The 17,839-nt window shown below is 39.3% G+C and overlaps 1 protein-coding gene across 3 annotated transcripts in view; it reads left to right on the top strand.

Moving 5' to 3' along the window:
* Nucleotides 1–17,839, top strand: part of PLD1 (phospholipase D1) — a 203,937-nt gene that overhangs the window by 100,966 nt on the left and 85,132 nt on the right. For all 3 annotated transcript variants that reach the window (XM_024734104.1, XM_024734106.1, XM_024734105.1), the window contains exons 9-12: nt 3,082–3,234; nt 5,995–6,144; nt 6,840–6,923; nt 17,045–17,126. In XM_024734104.1, the coding sequence (XP_024589872.1) occupies nt 3,082–3,234; nt 5,995–6,144; nt 6,840–6,923; nt 17,045–17,126 (469 nt within the window). The remainder of the gene's footprint in view (nt 1–3,081; nt 3,235–5,994; nt 6,145–6,839; nt 6,924–17,044; nt 17,127–17,839) is intronic.

The raw sequence follows: 17,839 nt of genomic DNA, 5'->3' as shown, positions 1-17,839 counted from the left end.
ACTGTAGCTAAAGAAGGACCTTTACCAGATATGTGATCCATCTACTCTCTTTTAACCTTGACCATCTCTTTATCAACAGGCAGCTACATGTCTGGACTCATAACTCAGCCCCATCAGAATGCCCGAGTTACCATGTGATATCATGGCCTTGGCATTTATATTGAGCAGAGTTATGAGAATTCTTGTAAAACATAAATTTCTGCATTTGCTGAAAATTACTGAGAATGTTATCCATTAATATTGTTCAATTGCCTTATTAGGTTCCAAGTGAGAAACTTCCTTTGGAATTTAGTTTTTTGGTGGGTGACCTCTTTATTTCCTTAATTTATTCATTTGATAAGAAAAACCAGGAAGGGACTTCCCTGGTGGCTCAATGGTTGAGAATCCACCTGCCAGTGCAGGGACATGGGTTCGAGCCCTGGTCCGGGAAGATCCCACATGCCGCGGAGCAACTAAGCCCGTGCGCCACAACTACTGAGCCTGCGCTCTAGAGCCCACGAGCCACAACTACCGAAGCCCGCGCACCTAGAGCCCATGCTCTGCAACAAGAGAAGCCACCACAATGAGAAGCCCACGCACCGCAACGAAGAATGACCCCTGCTCGCCGTGACTAGAGAAAGCCTGTGCGCAGCAACAAAGACCCAACGCAGCCAAAAATAAATAAATAAATTTACAAAAAAAGAAAATTTGTAAATAAAAAAATTTACAAAAAAATTTACAAAAAAAGAAGGAAAAGCCTGGAAGCTCAAACCCACGTTGGCATGCCATCACCATAATTATATTAGTGTTGTGGTTAGGTATTTGCTTTCTGTGACATTGATATTTTTCCTTTTTATTAACCATAGCACATGTACGTCCTTTATTATGTTATCCTAAATCCATCCCATGCCCTTTTATTGGAAAGGAGACAGCCTATATATTAAAAAACAAATGAATTAAATGAAACCATGTGGAAATCAATGTAGATTTGTCTGCATTAAATCCCAAATCAGAGAGCCACTAAAATGTAATGTGGTTAGCAATTTCAGTAATGATTTGTTATACATTTCTTCTAAATGCTGAGTTTAGGTTACATTTCTTCTAAATGCTAAATGTTACGTTTACAGTATTAGTCAATTTATGTTCAGGTGTTCTGGCCTTACCTATTTCATAATGTGCTTTACGTTGCCTAGTGTATGATATAATACTCCCACTGTTACTTTATTTAGTTATCGACCGATTCATTCGATCACTATACAATCTCAGGTGAATATGATGTTAGATGCAGCTTGACAAAGTTGCCATTTGTTTTCACTTCAAATCAATCCCACCCTTTCTCTCTCGCTCTTGCCACTGTCAGTGTCACGCCCTATCATCTGCGTCCTGACTATGCAGGGTGAGGTCCTAACCTCAGCATCCGCTCCGAGTCCTGTTAGAATGCAGAATCTCAGGCCCCGCCCCAGGCCTACCGAATCAGAATCTGCATTTTATTTAACAGGATCCCTTGGTGATGCATATTCACGGTGAAGTGGTGAGAAGCACTGTTTTCTATTACTACAGCAGCTTGCCAACCTGCTACAGGACATCCTTCTTGATCCTTCAGACCTTTCTTTCTAAAATATAGTTCCCATGATTTATTGTCCCATTGCCTTGCCAGGGCAGGAGGATTGCTTTATTTAAAAGGCATCTGGGTGTTGTTTTAGAAACACAGATTGTCCGGCCTTTTTATTGGGTCTGCGGTAGGGCCTAGGAATCTACTGTTTTTTTAACAAGCATCTCGAGATTCTGATGATCAGGCAAGTTTAGAAAAAACTGGTTCCATGATGTAAAGTCATCCCCCTTCACATGGCCTTCAGACCCTCCTCAATGTGGCCTTTGCCTGTTCCCCACACCCACCCCACCTAACTTCACTGTCCATTTTCTCATACTACACCTCCTGAAACCCCAGCCTCTCCAGACTTTCTTCCAATACAGGCAGCATTCCCACACGTTAGAGCCTTTGCTAACTTCCCTCCATACGGGATGTACACCTTGAACCCTTTAGGCTCTACGTGATGGGCTTCGTCCTGGCCTCCCTCAGACACCAGCTCTTTGGGAGAACGCCACTAGCTCATTCTCTTAGTGAGAACTAAGGGCTCCCCCCTCCTTACACACATCACTTTTTGCTTCTTTCCTCTAGTACCTATCCATTCAGCCTGGAATTGTCATCGTGCCCCACTAGCCTAATAAGCTCCTTTGAGAACATGTCTGATTTATCTTTGTGTTGTTTCTACCTCTGCCCGAACTCCCAGTTTATCACTGTACTTTTGCATCACGAGGCTCTTAAATAGATATTGGATTGAATGCAGATATACTTTTGAGAGACCATGTTCCACTGAGCATCATTTATTAATGGTCCTTAAAGCCACCAATAATTTGAAATGAACAACAATATGTAGATTATTGGATGCTTACTGGATTTTTTTGAAAGGGGGGTTTTACTTACTCAGAGACTCATTGGCCTCTTTTTTTTTTTTTTTTTTGCTGTACGCGGGCCTCTCACTGTTGTGGCCTCTCCCATTGTGGAGCACAGGCTCCGGACGCGCAGGCTCAGCGGCCATGGCTCACGGGCCCAGCCGCTCCGCGGCATGTGGGATCCTCCCGGACCGGGGCACGAATCCGTGTCCCCTGCATCGGCAGGCGGACTCTCAACCACTGCGCCACCAGGGAAGCCCCTCATTGGCCTCTTTTATGGTGGTTTATTTTAGCAAACACCAACCCATTCCACTTTCCGAACAACTATGGCGCCTGCTTTGCATCCTATTAGCGCTGCCTGCCCGTATCAGGGGCATTCTTCCAGGATTTGCCATTAGTGTTTAAAGAGCTAATGAATTGTTTTGAATTGCTTGGTGCCAGTACTTCTCAAAAAACATAATAGGAAGATTTTTTTATTGTTTTTTTGTTTTATAGTGTTTTCATATTTTTTAAAAAATAGATCCCTTGTGTAAAAAATAAAATTATGCGTACCGTCTGCTAGAGTGTTTACTTCAGATGTGTCATAATAATTCGTTCTTTTTGTTTCAGTAATTCAGTACTTTAAAAATACTTATTTCCTTCTTACAGGTGGTTGATAGTAAAAGATTCCTTTTTACTATATATGAAACCAGACAGTGGTGCTATTGCCTTCGTCTTGCTGGTAGATAAAGAATTCAGAGTTACGGTGGGAAAGAAGGAGACGGAGACAAAATATGGACTCCGAATTGATAATCTTTCAAGGTACAAATTGGAAATATTTTTAAAAGATTTCTCTAAAAACAGAGTTTTTCTCCCAACCTTAAGTGAAGAAGATGGTAAAATAATTTAGATGTTAGGAAATTATTATTTAGAACTCATTCTCAATCAAAAGTGATGAAACGACTTTTCTTTCTGTATATTTTTAAGATGTGAATTACATATGTACACGAGTCAGAATAAATGACCCCATGTGTTGCTACGTGCCTGTTTTAATAAAATATATGCCCATTTTAACAAAATTGACTACCCGATAATACCAATTTACCGAGCAGATAAGGAGTAATAATTCATATTTTTAAAAAGTAAAATTTTACTTTATAAATTGATATCCTTTTATTAACAAAACATGTAAAAAGTGATTTGATTAGAAAAATTCTGTTTACATACAGATTTTAAGAAAGATACCTTGAAGGATACTCAACTGTACATTTACTGTAGATGTTATTAGCGAGTGTGTGTGTGTGTGTGTGTGTGTTGATAAATGTTTGTTTCTGGAAGACTGTAGTTATACGATATACGTGTCTTTATATATACATCTGTCTCTATAAAGTTCAGCCTCATGTATATAAATACTTATAGATATACATTTCTCTCTTTATACACACTGACATTAAATATATATATATTATATAAATATGCTACTCTTAGTAATATGTTTGCACGTGTGTTTGTGTGTGTGAAAATATGTGCTGAACTTCCTGATCTCCGACAATAGAAGGTTCAGGATTGGTTATTGGAAATGTAGTGGTGCTGCCAATAAACCTCCCTCCTGGGAATCCCTGGTGGTCCAGGGGTTAGGACTCTGTGCTCTCAGCTCTCACTGCCCAGGGCCCAGGTTCAATACCTGGTCAGGGAACTAAAATCCCACAAGCCGCATGGCACGGCCAACAAACAAACAATCAATCAAACAAAAAAAAACCCAACCTTTCTCCTGGTACTGTACTTTCCTGTTTTCTGGGGGACTGTAGAAATCAGGCCACAATTCTCATTGGTCGCTATAACAGTTACTTACTGGCCGTCTTACCTCCATCTCCTATCCTCACTCACTTGCACACCCTTGCCAAATGAATCCATACAGATCCAGGTTTCATCTGCTTCCTCCCTGGTGTAAGTGGTCCTCCTCATTGTATCAAACAAGCCTAAGTTCCTCCATTTGCAGTCTGAGGCCTTCTATCTCTGTGCCTTTATTAGCAACCCCTCCCTAATACAGCCTTTCAGTTCTATGGAGACAGTTCTCTTCACCATCCCGTCTCACACATTTCTAGATTCCTCTTCACCTTTCTTCTTCCTATCTCCATGTTTGGAATGGTTTTTTTTTTTTTTTTTTCCTTAACTCTGGCTCACATCCTGTGATAAGACCGCTGTTTGTCACTATCTCTTCTACAATATCTGTTTCTCATAACTAGTTTTCAGAGGCATTTCAACTCAGTTGGAGTAGTACTAGCATGTTGGCTCAAGCCCAGGCACATTCCATGGCCTCCTGACCTGCCCGCAGAGTCTGGTGTCAGCCCTGCGGCGGCCAATGGAGAGTGCCTCACTGCTCCCAGCACCACCACGACTCACCTCGCCCCTCGCCACCCCCCAGACAAAAGCCAAGCATCAATGTTAGGATGTTTGGACATCCCTAATCTTTATAAATAATTATTTTGGGGTCTGTGAATATAGCCCCTCCCCTGCTTCTCATCAGGATCATTGCATTTCCCCCCAAAGGCAAACTCTCCCTCCTCACTCACAGGGCTTTTATACTGAGGTGGGTTTCTCCCTAAATGGCAGGGAGACCGCTGGCTCCAACACCTTGTTTTCTCTGAACTTCAAATTTTGATAACTTATTTCCACCTCTTGGTGGTAATCACCATTTCTGGCATTTGTCATGTAATAACTTTTTATGATCTCCTACTCTGAATTTTTTTTCAGCACTTATAAATCTGTAACCATTTAGGATAGTTTAGTCATTGGCAGTAGAAAAATCCAGTGCATTCTGGGTTACATCAGAAGTAACTAATAAGCCACGTTAACCATGGCTGATTCCAAGCTTCCAACTATGTCATTGAGATGCGTTTTCCTGGCCTTTCTCAGCTCTGTCTCCTGGGATCTGCACCATCCTCAGGCTGGTCCCCTGGTGGTAGCAAGATGGCTGCCTCTTACACTCAAACCAAGTTCAGTGGAAGGGAAGGAATCTCTTCTTGGCATTTCTGAGCAAGTCCTTGCATTTATTCTCACTTGTTGGGTGGAATTGGCTAATGTCCTCATCCCTGAACCAATCTTTGAGATCAGGGGCTGGAAGATGCCATTTTGTTGGCTTTGGTGGATGCAGAGTAGGGAAGGGAGGCTGAGGGAATGGACACCAGGCAGTCCCAAGGGAAATGTCCTCTACAGGAGCCAACAACTCTCTAACACTTCGATGTAGGACCTTCACCTTATGTCTCTTCCGTTGTCCACCTCACAGTCCAGCACAGCGAGCTCGAGGCCTGTAATAAGTGCCTTTACACAAGTTTGCATAAGTGAATGAGGGAATAAGTAACCTGAAGGTTTGTTTTTGCTACGTTGAATATAGTTTAAAATCCTGCCAAAAACGTTTAAAAATCTACTTTTCTGATATAGGTAAGGTGCTCTTTGCCTAAAATTTTCCACTTATGTTTGCTGCAGTAACAAAACAAAATGGGACATGTTTAATTCTTAAATTGTTTAAAGAGACAGAACACAGAGTGACCATTCTTTTCCACATTTTGCTTTTCTTTGAAGGACACTGATTTTAAAATGCAACAGCTATAGACATGCTCGGTGGTGGGGAGGGGCTATAGAAGAATTCATCCATAAACATGGCCCCAACTTTCTCAAAGATCATCGATTTGGGTCTTATGCTGCAATCCAAGAGAACACTTTAGCTAAATGGTAAGATCTTTTTTGCTCTAAGACTATCACAGTAGTCATAGCATTTAATATTGTAGTGGTCTAAATTCACCTGGAATCAATTTCTGAAGCTGTGAAAAGATATTATGCATTATACTTAACAAGGGACTTTCTTTATAGGACTACCTGAGCAGCACTTAGTTTTCCATTTTATGATTTTTTACAGAGAGCTTTAGATAGCTAGCTTTAGATTTTGAAGTTTGATTTTAAAAGTTAATTTCATACATTTTCTTAATGATGCAAATGGAAAGTTTATTTAAGTCATTAGCCATAATTTAAGAAAGAGACTTTACTTGCCAGCTAATTCTTTTAAATGAAATCCTGCTTAGCATGCTTTTCTACCCATGGATTAGAAGCTGGTCTGCTTTCGGTCTCAGAAGAACAACCGTGTGTGAGTTCAACAGGATGGGAGAATTCATCTGACCCCATACGATGATAAGGCCAATCAATTCGTTATTCTCTCAGCAGAAAGGAATCAGGTTGCCTACTTCTGTCTACTTACTGTACTTCCTACATAGCAGACAGAAGGTGTTTTCAATCCTTGTTTCCAGTTATACAAAGTAAACTGGTGGTTTTGTAGAAACTAGGCAGTGGCTTCCATCTTCTCTTTTGCCATAAGATAGATGCCTTTTTGTTTGTTTTGTTAAAAAAATGAAACAGAATACTTGTCTTTTCAGGTATGTTAATGCCAAAGGATATTTTGAAGATGTGGCGAATGCAATGGAAGAGGCAAAAGAAGAGATTTTTATCACAGATTGGTGGTTAGTATTTGTCCCTGGGGAGTTTGTTTGGAGGTCTCTATGTTTAGGAATATAGAACAGTGTTGTGCTGTTGTAGAATTGTACATTAGGAAAGACAGCAGTACTCACAGATGGTTTGGCCAAAGTCTCAACTAATGAATTGTAGTAGCCTCCACTAAAAGGTCTTTTCAAAAAACCTGGCACCCATATATATTCTTAAAATATTTAGTTTGAACAGTTTTGTTTTTGTCTTTCCATTTGGAAGCAGATAACCCGTATTCATTTTAGTAAAGATTATTTTGCAATGCAAATATAGGTGTAGAGGTAATGGAAAATAATCTTCCCTGGGTATCTTTCCTCATCTGGTTATGTCTGTCATGAGGTCCAATGAATATGCTTCCTCTGAATTGTCCCTTTGAAATTAGAATATTCCCATTTGCCTATTCTATGAAAATATCCATTGTAATGGTTAGCTTTTTTGGAGATGCGTCATGTCTCAACTTTCTAATCCCCTTTAAAATCATCCATGAGAGTTATTATGTTTATTAAAGCCACTGAAAGTCTTGTACCTAAAACTCATTTAGCTCTTGGGAAATTTTCCTCCTGGAGTGGGTGTAGGCTTTGTAGTCTGACTTTAGTTCCAATTATCCATCTGCCTGGATAGTTAAAACCCATTACAGATGCTAACATTTGCTACAAAGGAAATGAAAATGTCTTAAATATGTTTTCCTTCTAAGAACTTAGTTGCTTGAAATGCCCCCTGTTTTTCCCTATCCTGTTTCCTTCCAAATGCTCTCTTGTACTGAACTATGAAAATACCTTCATAATTCATTTCCTCCTAATTCTAGGTTTTTCAGGGAGGGGAGAGTAATTAGGAATATGAACGCATCTTCTTCTACTGTTTTGCCTCAGTGATGATGAAATCTATAATTCTAGGGCATGCTTTCCCAATCGGCACTATTGACCTTTGGGGCCAGATAATTCTTTATTATGGGGGTGTTGTTCTGTGCGTTGTGGGATGTTTAGAACCATCAGTATCCCTGGCTTTTATCCACTAGATGCCAGTAGCAAGCTCCCAGTTGTGATAACCAAAATGTCTTCAGCTGTCATCACATGTCCCCTGGCAGGGCACAGTCCCTCTTGGTTGAGAACGATTGATCTAGATTCAATAGATAGGGTGTGTGATAGTCAGCATGTCTGAGAACCTGCTTATTCTCATGTTTATGGAGGACCTTAATCTTGCCCTTTGTATTCTTGCCAAATTTTGTCTCTTCTGTCAGTTACAAGGAATAAAAGAAAGTTTCATACTTAGATGCTACCTCTTTTGTTGAATACTTTCTAAACACTTATGAGAGTAGATTCAAGCTTAATGTAGTAGGTATGTCCCTTTAAAAAGTATTTCTGAAAGTTTGACAGGGACATGAAAGAGACTGAAAATAGCATTTCCACTGAGCCCGTATTTTCATGTTTTACACAAGCAAATAATATATATTTTGAAGGTTCTGAACACTAAAATACAGACTCATTTAAACATCTAAAGAGATGGAACCTTGAATGTTTTTTCTTCTGCTGTCAGCAAGAAAATAAATCAGGAGGTTATTGCTTTTTCGTGACTGCACTAGGATAACATCTTATTACAACACTCTTTGAAATAAAACCTTTGCAGGAACTTCCCTCATAACAAGGAAGAAAATACTTGTTGTGCAAGTACGTTGCAAAAGAGAGCATTCAGAAACTTTATCAAACCCTGATATATCTGGGTCTGAGAGAATGAAAAGCATAGTGAGAAGGTGCACATGACCTTTAGAAGTTTCCAGTCTAATTCAAGAGACATCATATACATGAGTGAAAACTGTGTTAATCTGTTTCTAAAACAATTAGTATGCAAGCAAAGGCAGATTTAGTGAAATGAGAAGCAACCTGGGACCTAGAAGCTCTTAGTTTCTTTATTTGTTAATTCATTTAACCATCCATCTTTTCATTTGTTAATTTATTCACTCATTCATTCCAGAGCTATTTAGTGAGCAGCCTCTATGACGGGTACTGAACGAGGCCACGTGTACAGAAAGATGAAAGATAAGCAGCCCCTACCCTGCAACAGTAGAGAGTCAGGAAGTCATGTGTAGAACAATGGATTAGGGCAGTGACTGAGCCTGCAGGAGCTGTGGAAGCTTCAATGGACAGAACGCTGGCCTGAGTCCTGGGTGATGGAGCTGTCCAGTTGAAGACAGTGAATGTTTTTGACAGAGGGATAACCAGGACCAAGGCATAGAGTGAGAGAGCACAGCAATTTTGGAGGAAGGTAGAGGTCGTAAACAGCTTAAGCATAGCATTCTTTGGGATGGTGGGTGGAGATAGCATTCAAAAGACGGGTTAGGGCCAAATTGTGAAGGGCCCTTGATAAGCTGCTGAAGAGTTTGCATTGTTTGAACACTGGAGTCCTTTGAACTCCAGTGCAGTCCGTTGAACACTGGGAATCAGTGAACATTTTTAAGCATGGGAATTTTAATCAAATTTGTTTTCTAAAAGGGACCATTTTGGTTATAGTGTAGAAGATGAATTGAACAGTGGTTATAGAGACCATCTAGCGAGTTATTGTTGTGGTCCAGGAGAGGAATGGTGAGAGTCTCTGCTCAGACCGCCTTAGGGGCCTCACTATTACTAACTTGGGGCAAGTCATATTCACCTTTATAAGGGGTCATTTCTAAGGCATAGTTGAATAACATTAACAGTAAGTAGCTACTATTAGTTGAATTCTTACTAAACGCCAGGGACTGTGTTACAGATGAGAAAAGTGAGGCTCAGTGGGGCCAATTAGGAAACTGCCCGTAGCAACACAGTATGTACATGCTGGTGCTGGCTTGGATCCAGTGTGTCTGCTCTAGTGCCCACATGTCATGGAGCTGCCTCTCCCAGGAGCTGAATGCACCGCCTGGTGTGCGAGATCCCTTTTAGCTCTGACATTTTTTAAGTGCAGATTGGATTTTTTTAAGGTGCTGGATAAAGTAATAATCAGATTTGGGTAGATTTAGTCAGAAGACATTTTCTGAAGAGGTAAATTCTAAGGTAGGCTGTCAGGTTAGAAGAGAGAATGATTCGTTAAACAGCCCAGACTATCTGAAAATTAAGGTGAAGAGTAAATCCTAGCTAGAAGTTGAAGGTATCAAAAGAGGTAGTTTCTGTGTAAGGATTAGTGAACATTCCTCACTTGTTTATCTGCATCTACCAGGAGAACATGTCTTATATGTCTTTTCTGTGCTTGGTGCTACTTCACGTCACCTGTGAACTACCCAGTGTTCACTGGAGTGAGTCCTAGAATGAGGCTGGGTGCCAAGATGTGGCTTCCAGTCCATTGCTTTAACTTAGGATGGATGTATAAAGCGTGGCTTAGATCACCTTTCCTCTGGATGATGGTGATTCTCATTCCCACTGGTCAGCAGGGATGTTTGGAGCACGTGTGTTGAGTCTTTGCCTAGATTGGTTCTCTGCCTGGCCTGTTGGTGGTGAGGGTGCAGGTGGGGTCTGCCACAGTGTCTGTACTGAGTCCGTGCATTAAACAGGCCAGAGACAGACTGGATTAGTAAAACTGGAGAAAAAGAAGAAAAACAATAAACAAAGATATTTAAAGGGGGAGTTATCAGAGGAACGGGAACAGAAACAAGGTCTCCTTTGAGCTGGAGACAAAGGCTCTAAAGTGAAAAACAAAGTCAACATTTCATTTGGACTGGCTCACAAGCTAAGACTGTTCTAAGTAGGAGACACATTTAAGTTGATTTTAATGTTATGTTTTTCAAATGGTGGGTTGCGACTCTTTAGTAATTATTATTATAATTATTATTTTTGTGTGTGTGTGGTACGCGGGCTTCTCACTGTTGTGGCCTCTCCCGTCGCGGAGCACAGGCTCCGGGTGCTCAGGCTCAGTGGCCATGGCTCACAGGCCCAGCTGCTCCGCGGCATGTGGGATCTTCCCAGACCGGGGCGCGAACCCGTGTCCCCTGCATCGGCAGGCGGACTCTCAACCACTGCGCCACCAGGGAAGCCCTTTAGTAATTATTTATTAAAAGAATTGGGCTTCCCTGGTTGCGCAGTGGTTAAGAATCCTCCTGCCAATTCAGGGGACATGGGTTCGAGCCCTGGTCCGGGAATATCCCACATGCCGCAGAGCAGCTAAGCCCGTGCACCACAACTACTGAGCCTGTGCTCTAGAGCCCGTGCTCTGCAACAAGAGAAGCCACCGCAATGTGAAGCCCATGCAGCGCAACAAAGAGTAGCTCCCGCTCGCTGCAACTAGAGAAAGCCAGTGCTCAGCAACAAAGACCCAACGCAGCCAAAAATAATAAATAAAATAAATTTATTAAAAAAAAAAGAATTCAGTGGGTTATGTTCAGAATTTTATTTAAATAATGAAATAGGATAAGAAAAGGAAGGAAATAAGAGAACGGAAAGTTGCAACTTAAGTGGCAGTAAGGGTTATTTTGTGAAATTTTTATTTCAGTAGTCAGTAGAAGACTGACTGATAGGTAGGTAGATAGATGAAAATATTGGGGTGGATTCATAATGTATTCCTGTGGATTATGACCCAAAAAGTTCAAAAGCCTCTGACTTTCAACAGGGTTGGCAAACTTTTTCTGTAAAGGGCCAGACAGTAAATATTTTAGGCTTTTCAGTTCACATACATGCAGTCTCTGATGTATATTCTTCTTTGTGTGTGTGTGTGTGGGGTGTGTGTGTGTGTGTGTGTGTGTGTGTGTGTGTGTGTGTGTGTGTGTGTGTGTATGTGTGTTTAATAACCCTTTAAAAATGTAACAACCATTCTTAGCTCATAAGCCATACTAAAACAGGCGATGGACCAGATTTGGCTCATGGAGCACAGTTAGGTAACCCTTGTCTTAGAAAGTAGATTCAAGTTACTGTATTATATCAATACTAGGAGTTAAATATATGGTTAACATGAGAAACTGTCAATCTGTTTTCCAAAGTGCTTGTACTACTAATGTATGAGAGTTTCATTCCTCCTCATCATTGCAAGCACTTGGTACTGTTAGTCTTTTTTAATGTTAGTCATTCCAAAGGGTATGGAGTAGTCTCTCACTGTGGTTTCAGTTTGCATTAGCAATGTCTTTTCATGTTAAGCATATCTTCCTGTGACTTTTGGACATTTGTTTAGCTTTTTTGGAAACATATTAAAATCTTACCTTTCTTCTTTTTTTATTGGATTGTTTTCTTATTACTAAACTGTAGAAGAACTTTATACAGTCTAGCTACAATTTGTTCCACTTCATTCTGGCCTCCAAGTTTTCTGATGAGAAATTTGCAGTCATTTTGAATCATTGTTCTCCTCTTAAATAATGCATTGTTGGGTTTCCCTGGTGGTGCAGTGGTTGAGAGTCCACCTGCTGATACAGGGGACGCGGGTTTGTGCCCCAGTCCGGGAAGATCCCACATGCAGTGGAGCAGCTGGGCCCGTGAGGCATGGCTGCTGAGCCTGTGCGTCCGGAGCCTGTGCTCCGCAATGGGAGAGGCCACAACAGTGAGAGGCCTGCGTACCACACAAAAAATAATAATGCATTGTTTTTCTTCTGAGTGCTTTCAACATTTTCTTCCTGGCTTTTGTTTTCAGCAGTTTGATTATGGTATTTGAATTTATCCTGTTTGGAGTTCACTGAGCTTCTTGAATCTGTAGGTTTATATCATTCATCAAATTTGAGAAATTTTCAGCCATTTTTTCTTCAAATTTTTTCCTGCATTTCCCTCTTTCTCCTCTTTTTCTGAGTCTCTGATGACATAAATTGTGTCTTTTAGTATTGTCCCACAAGTCTCTGAGGCTCTGTTCATTTTTTTCAATCTTTTCTTAGTTATTCAAGTTGGATAATTTCTATTTATCTGTCTTTAAGTTCACTGATTATTTCCTTTGTCATCTCTGTTCTGGTACTGAACCTATCCAGTGAGAGTTTGGTTTTTTGTAATTGTATTTTTCAGTTTGAAAATTTCTCTTTGGTTTTTATTTATATCTTTATTTCTTTGCTGAGACTCTCTATCCATTCATTTTAAGAGTGTTCACCCTTACTTGTTGAAACATTTTTATAATATCTGGCAGAGAATTACATTAAATAATTCCAACATTTATGTCATTTTGGCATTGGCATTTGTTGAATGTCTTTCCTGCAAGTTGAGATTTTTCTGATTTTTTTGTATGCCAAGTAATTTTTTACCGTATTCTGGAAGTTTTGAATATTATGACTCTGGGTCTTGTTTAAATCTTATAGAGAATGTTGATATTTTTGTTTTAGCAGGAAATTGGCCCATTTGGGTTCATGCAGAATGTTGCAACCAGTCTTCTACCTGTGTGTTTTTAATGTCAATTTTGTTTTCAAAGCCTTTGCAGTGCTGTTTAGATCTGCCCCCCATGTGCTCCACCTAGTGGCCAATTTGGTCAGTGGTCTATTTCTTATTTCAGTTTTCAAATTCTTTGGCGGCATATTAGGACCAAACCCATGCATGGGCAGCTTAGGAGTGAGCTAGAAATTCATAAACAACTTTATAGCATTGCTTTTCTGAGCTCCTCTCTCTCCATGTTATACCCACTCCTTATGGGTTGCCTGTGGCTTCCCTTTTTAGTCCTCTTGCTAGAAGGAGGCTTTATTTACCCTGCTCTGCCACACACTTCCTTCAGTGACACTTTGTGTCCAGAGCCAAGCAGTGGATATTTATATTTTCCTCTTGGAACCACAGCTCTTCCATTGGAGAGAAAAGTTCCATTTCCTCATTTTTGATGCCTGTGGGTCCCTCCCTGCCACCACTATCACTGTCAGGAAGTACCACTCTTCCTCCTCAAGCCTGAACTAGAGGACTTCTGAGGCTCTCTCTACCAGTGCCAATGCCCATTTCCAGGTTCTCCCTCCCAACTGAGAAATCAGAGGGAAAAGAATGGTAAAATCACCTCTGGTTAGACAGTATGTCAAATTTTTTCTTCTTTCTCATTATTGAGTCTTCCAATTCATAAATACTGTGTATCTCTCCATTTTTTTAGATCTTATTTAAATTTTCTCATTAGTGTTCTGTACTTTCCATATACAGGTCTTGCACTTATCACTAAGTAATTCATGTTTTTTTATGTTATTGTAAATGGTATTTTAAAAAATTCAGGTTCCAATTGTTTACTGCCAGCATATGGAAATGCAGTTGATTTTTTATATTGATCTTATTTACTGCAATCTTGCTTAGTTCACTTACTAGTGTGAATAGCTTTTTTGTAGATGCCCTAGGATTTTTCCCATAGATGATCATGTGATGTGTGAATAATGACAGTTTTCCTTTATAATCTGCATGCCTTTTATTTCTTATTTTCTTTTTCTTTCTTTTTTTCCCTTATTGCACTGGCTAGCGTCATCAGTAAATGTTGAATAGGAGTGATGAGAACGGACATCTTTCTTGTTCTCAGTCTTAGAAGAAAAGCTTTCAGTCTTTTATTATATGCTTTAGGTAGATTTTTTTTAATAGGTGCCTTTTATTACTTTGAGGAAATTCCTTCCTATTTATAATGTATTGAGAGTTTTTATTCTGAATGGGTATTGAATTTTGTCAAGACTTTTCTGCATGTATTGAAATGACCATTTTTTTTCTTTTTTTCTGTTAATGTGCTGAATTGCATTGATTGATTTTCAACTTTTAAACTAACCTTGCATTCTTAGGAATAACCCCACTTTGTCATGATTTGTTATCCTTTTTATAAGTTGTGATGTTTTGGTAAAGATTTTTACCTCTATGATCGTAAGGAATATTGTACTTAATTTTTTTCTTTTCTTGGATTGTCTTTGTTTGGTTTTGGTATTAGGATAATGCTAGCCTCATTGTATGAGATGGTATTTCCCCTGCCTTTGTTTCCTGAAAGAGTTTGGGTAGGATTGATATTATTTCTTCCCACTTAAGTAAGAAATCTAAAATAGTCAAACTCCTCTTTTCTGTTTCAATCTAGCTAGTTTGTCAATTTTATTAATCTTTTCAAAGAGCTAGATTTTGGTTTCATTGAGTTTTGTCTACTGTTGTTCTGTTTCATATTGCGTTGAGTTCCGTTCTTATCTATTATTCCCATCCTTCTTACTTTTTCTTAATTTATTCTTTTATTCTGTCTTCTTAAGATGGAAGCTCTGATCATCGATTTTAAGCTTTTTTTCTCATGCAAGCATTTGCAGCTATAAAACCTTCTAAAAGGAGCATTTACTTAGAAGCACATTTCAACATCTCTGAAGTCGTAATACATCATACACTCAATAGCATCTTACAGTTATAGCTGTCATTATTTTTTCTTTCTTAGTGATACACACAGTAATGATGCATCTTACAGTCATTGGTGTCCTAAACTCAATGATATGTAGTATTACACAATTCTTTTGAATTTTGCTTAGCTAATAATTACTTAGTAAAGATCTTGACATAATGATGCTTGTGGGTCATAGCTATTCTCTCCTTGCCTTTGTTTATACTTTCAGTTTTTATAGCATGACTATTTTTATCTTTTCATGCATTATCCTCAAAATCCAGGTCTCCTTGAGAGCCTGCTTAAGATCCTCCAAAGCATCTAATAGAACACTCTGCATACAGGGTACACAATGCTTTTAGATTTAAAAAAAAAGATGATGAAGGCTTAATTGCAGAGTATAGACCTGAAAATGGCCCCAAAACTGAAGCCCTCTGATCCCATAATTAATGTGTACATCAAAAATTGCAAGTGTATATATGTTGTTGGGTATGTCCTACTTTCAGTGAACTAGCAGTGCCCAATGACACACTTTTCTATTTAAAACAGATCTGTTTTTAATTCATCTTAGATCTTTTCCTACCAGTTGCTGCATTTTTTTTGTTTGTTTCCTATTCTAAACTAAATATGTCAAGATTTATACTGTACACACCCTTCTATTTGTCTGTTTTCTTATTTATCTTACCCAATATGAGTTTCTTTAGATACTTTTTTCTCTGGGTTTTTATTTTCTTTAACTGAATGACACAGAGCGTAAAATTATTTCTTTTAATCTCTTTAGCTCCTTAAAACCCTGTTGTTTTCACATGCTTAGAAGACTCCCTGGCTAAGCCAATATTCCACGCTAGTATTCTGTAAGGCTTTGATCCTTACACAGTCTACCCCACTCCTCCAGGTCTAGCATTTCAGTGGATGAAATTTTCTTTGTTGTTTTTGTTTGTTTGTTTGTTTTTCCCATTATAGAGGAGGTACACTACTTACCAGTTTAACTCAGGCAGTAATTTTGAACACACCCCCAAGGGAAAAAGTGACTCCTGTACTGTGCTGCTTGTGGCACTACTAAGGAGAAGAACCCAGGGTCCATTCTCACACTGGGAAAAGTTCATCTATCAGCAAGCCTGCCTTCTTCCCTGCTCAGAAAGCCCCAGGTTCCCATGGACACTGCTTGGTATAGGAAGTCAGTGTTCATGTTTATCTATTAGAACACTTTTGGCCTAGGTTGCTAGAATGCTCAACTAAAGGTGGCTTAAACAATGAGGATTTGTCTCATTGAGTGAGAAATCTAAAGTTAGGCAGTACTAAAGTTGGTGAAGTCATCCAGTGATTTCAGGGTTCTGGCTTTGCCCTTAAATTTCCATTTAGCTGCACCTGTCTAAGCATCACACCCCCATACAACATCCATCCTAGAGCCGCTTTTCCTGGGGTTTTTTTTGTGTGTGCATGTGTCTCTTCCTCTCATAAGAGAAACAACTTTTCCATTAACCCCTCGTGTACCTCCTCATATATCTCATTGTACAGGATTGTGTTATTTTCCTGTGCTGGAGCTGCACAGGAGTCTGGGAAAGCAATTATTTAGAATATTCACATTCAGTCATGGGAGGTGGGCTCTGACAGCAAGGAAGGAGAAGGTGGACAGTCAATAGTATCTGCAGGTGTGTCTATGTATGATGTGTGAGTAAGATAGAGAAATTGAAATTGACCTTTTTGGGGTAGAGGCTGCTGTTCCCATATGAAGTTGTACGTGGACTCATAGTGGAACTTTGGATGGCCTGCCACAGTGGAGGATGGTGATGACATTTGAGCTAAAATTGCCTCTGCTTCCTATGACACAACCAGAACTTTATATTTGTTTTAGTTTCTTGAAATCTTGGTTTCGTGATTTCAGGTTGAGTCCAGAAATCTTCCTGAAACGTCCGGTGGTTGAAGGAAATCGTTGGAGGTTGGACTGCATTCTTAAGCGAAAAGCAGTATGTACTTTCCTAACAAATGCTGATGTAATTTTTTAAAAGTTTATTGCCTCTGAAATGCCTTTTTTTCCCCAAAGCCCTTCGTATACACTTATAACTTTTTTCTTTAGAGCTTGACAAAAAGTAGAATACTTACTGTTTTCAAGTTCATTTGGTTCTGATTTTTTTCCCATTACTTGTGAATCATAAATATTTTCACCTAATTCACAGCATGGATTATATGACCAAGTCTAATTTTTTTGTTTTTTAATCAGTTGTAGGCAGCTGATTTGTTAGGCAAAAAATTGTAATAAAATTTCATCATTGAGTAATAAATGATGAAATGAAACATAAAATTTTATTTATTTTTCATTACTTTGTCATTTGAGCAAAATTCGAAGTCATCTGAGAATGATTTCAGTCAGATGAGGTCAAGCTGATGTTGAAGCATGTCAAATGGAAGGACATAAAGAATTGGTGATTCCAGTTTTGGGACAGTTCATGGTAATAGTGTGACCCTGTAGATCCTGGGTGAGCATTGAGTGTGCTTTTTTTGTTATAAAAAGTAAACAACTGAAGCAGTGTAGGCTCACCAATGACTACTTTACATTCATATTTCTAATGAAATATTTTATGTGGTTGGCCCTCAACCGAGTTAAATTAAGTTGAATTAGAATAGTTGAATTAAGTTCAATTTATTATTAATCATGTCCAAATTAGGGAGTGCTAGTAGC

Source organism: Neophocaena asiaeorientalis, unplaced genomic scaffold (genome assembly GCF_003031525.2).
Source record: "Neophocaena asiaeorientalis asiaeorientalis breed wild unplaced genomic scaffold, Neophocaena_asiaeorientalis_V1.1 scaffold280, whole genome shotgun sequence".
Classification (NCBI taxonomy): Eukaryota; Metazoa; Chordata; class Mammalia; order Artiodactyla; family Phocoenidae; genus Neophocaena; species Neophocaena asiaeorientalis.
This window is presented reverse-complemented; position numbering and strand designations above follow the sequence as displayed.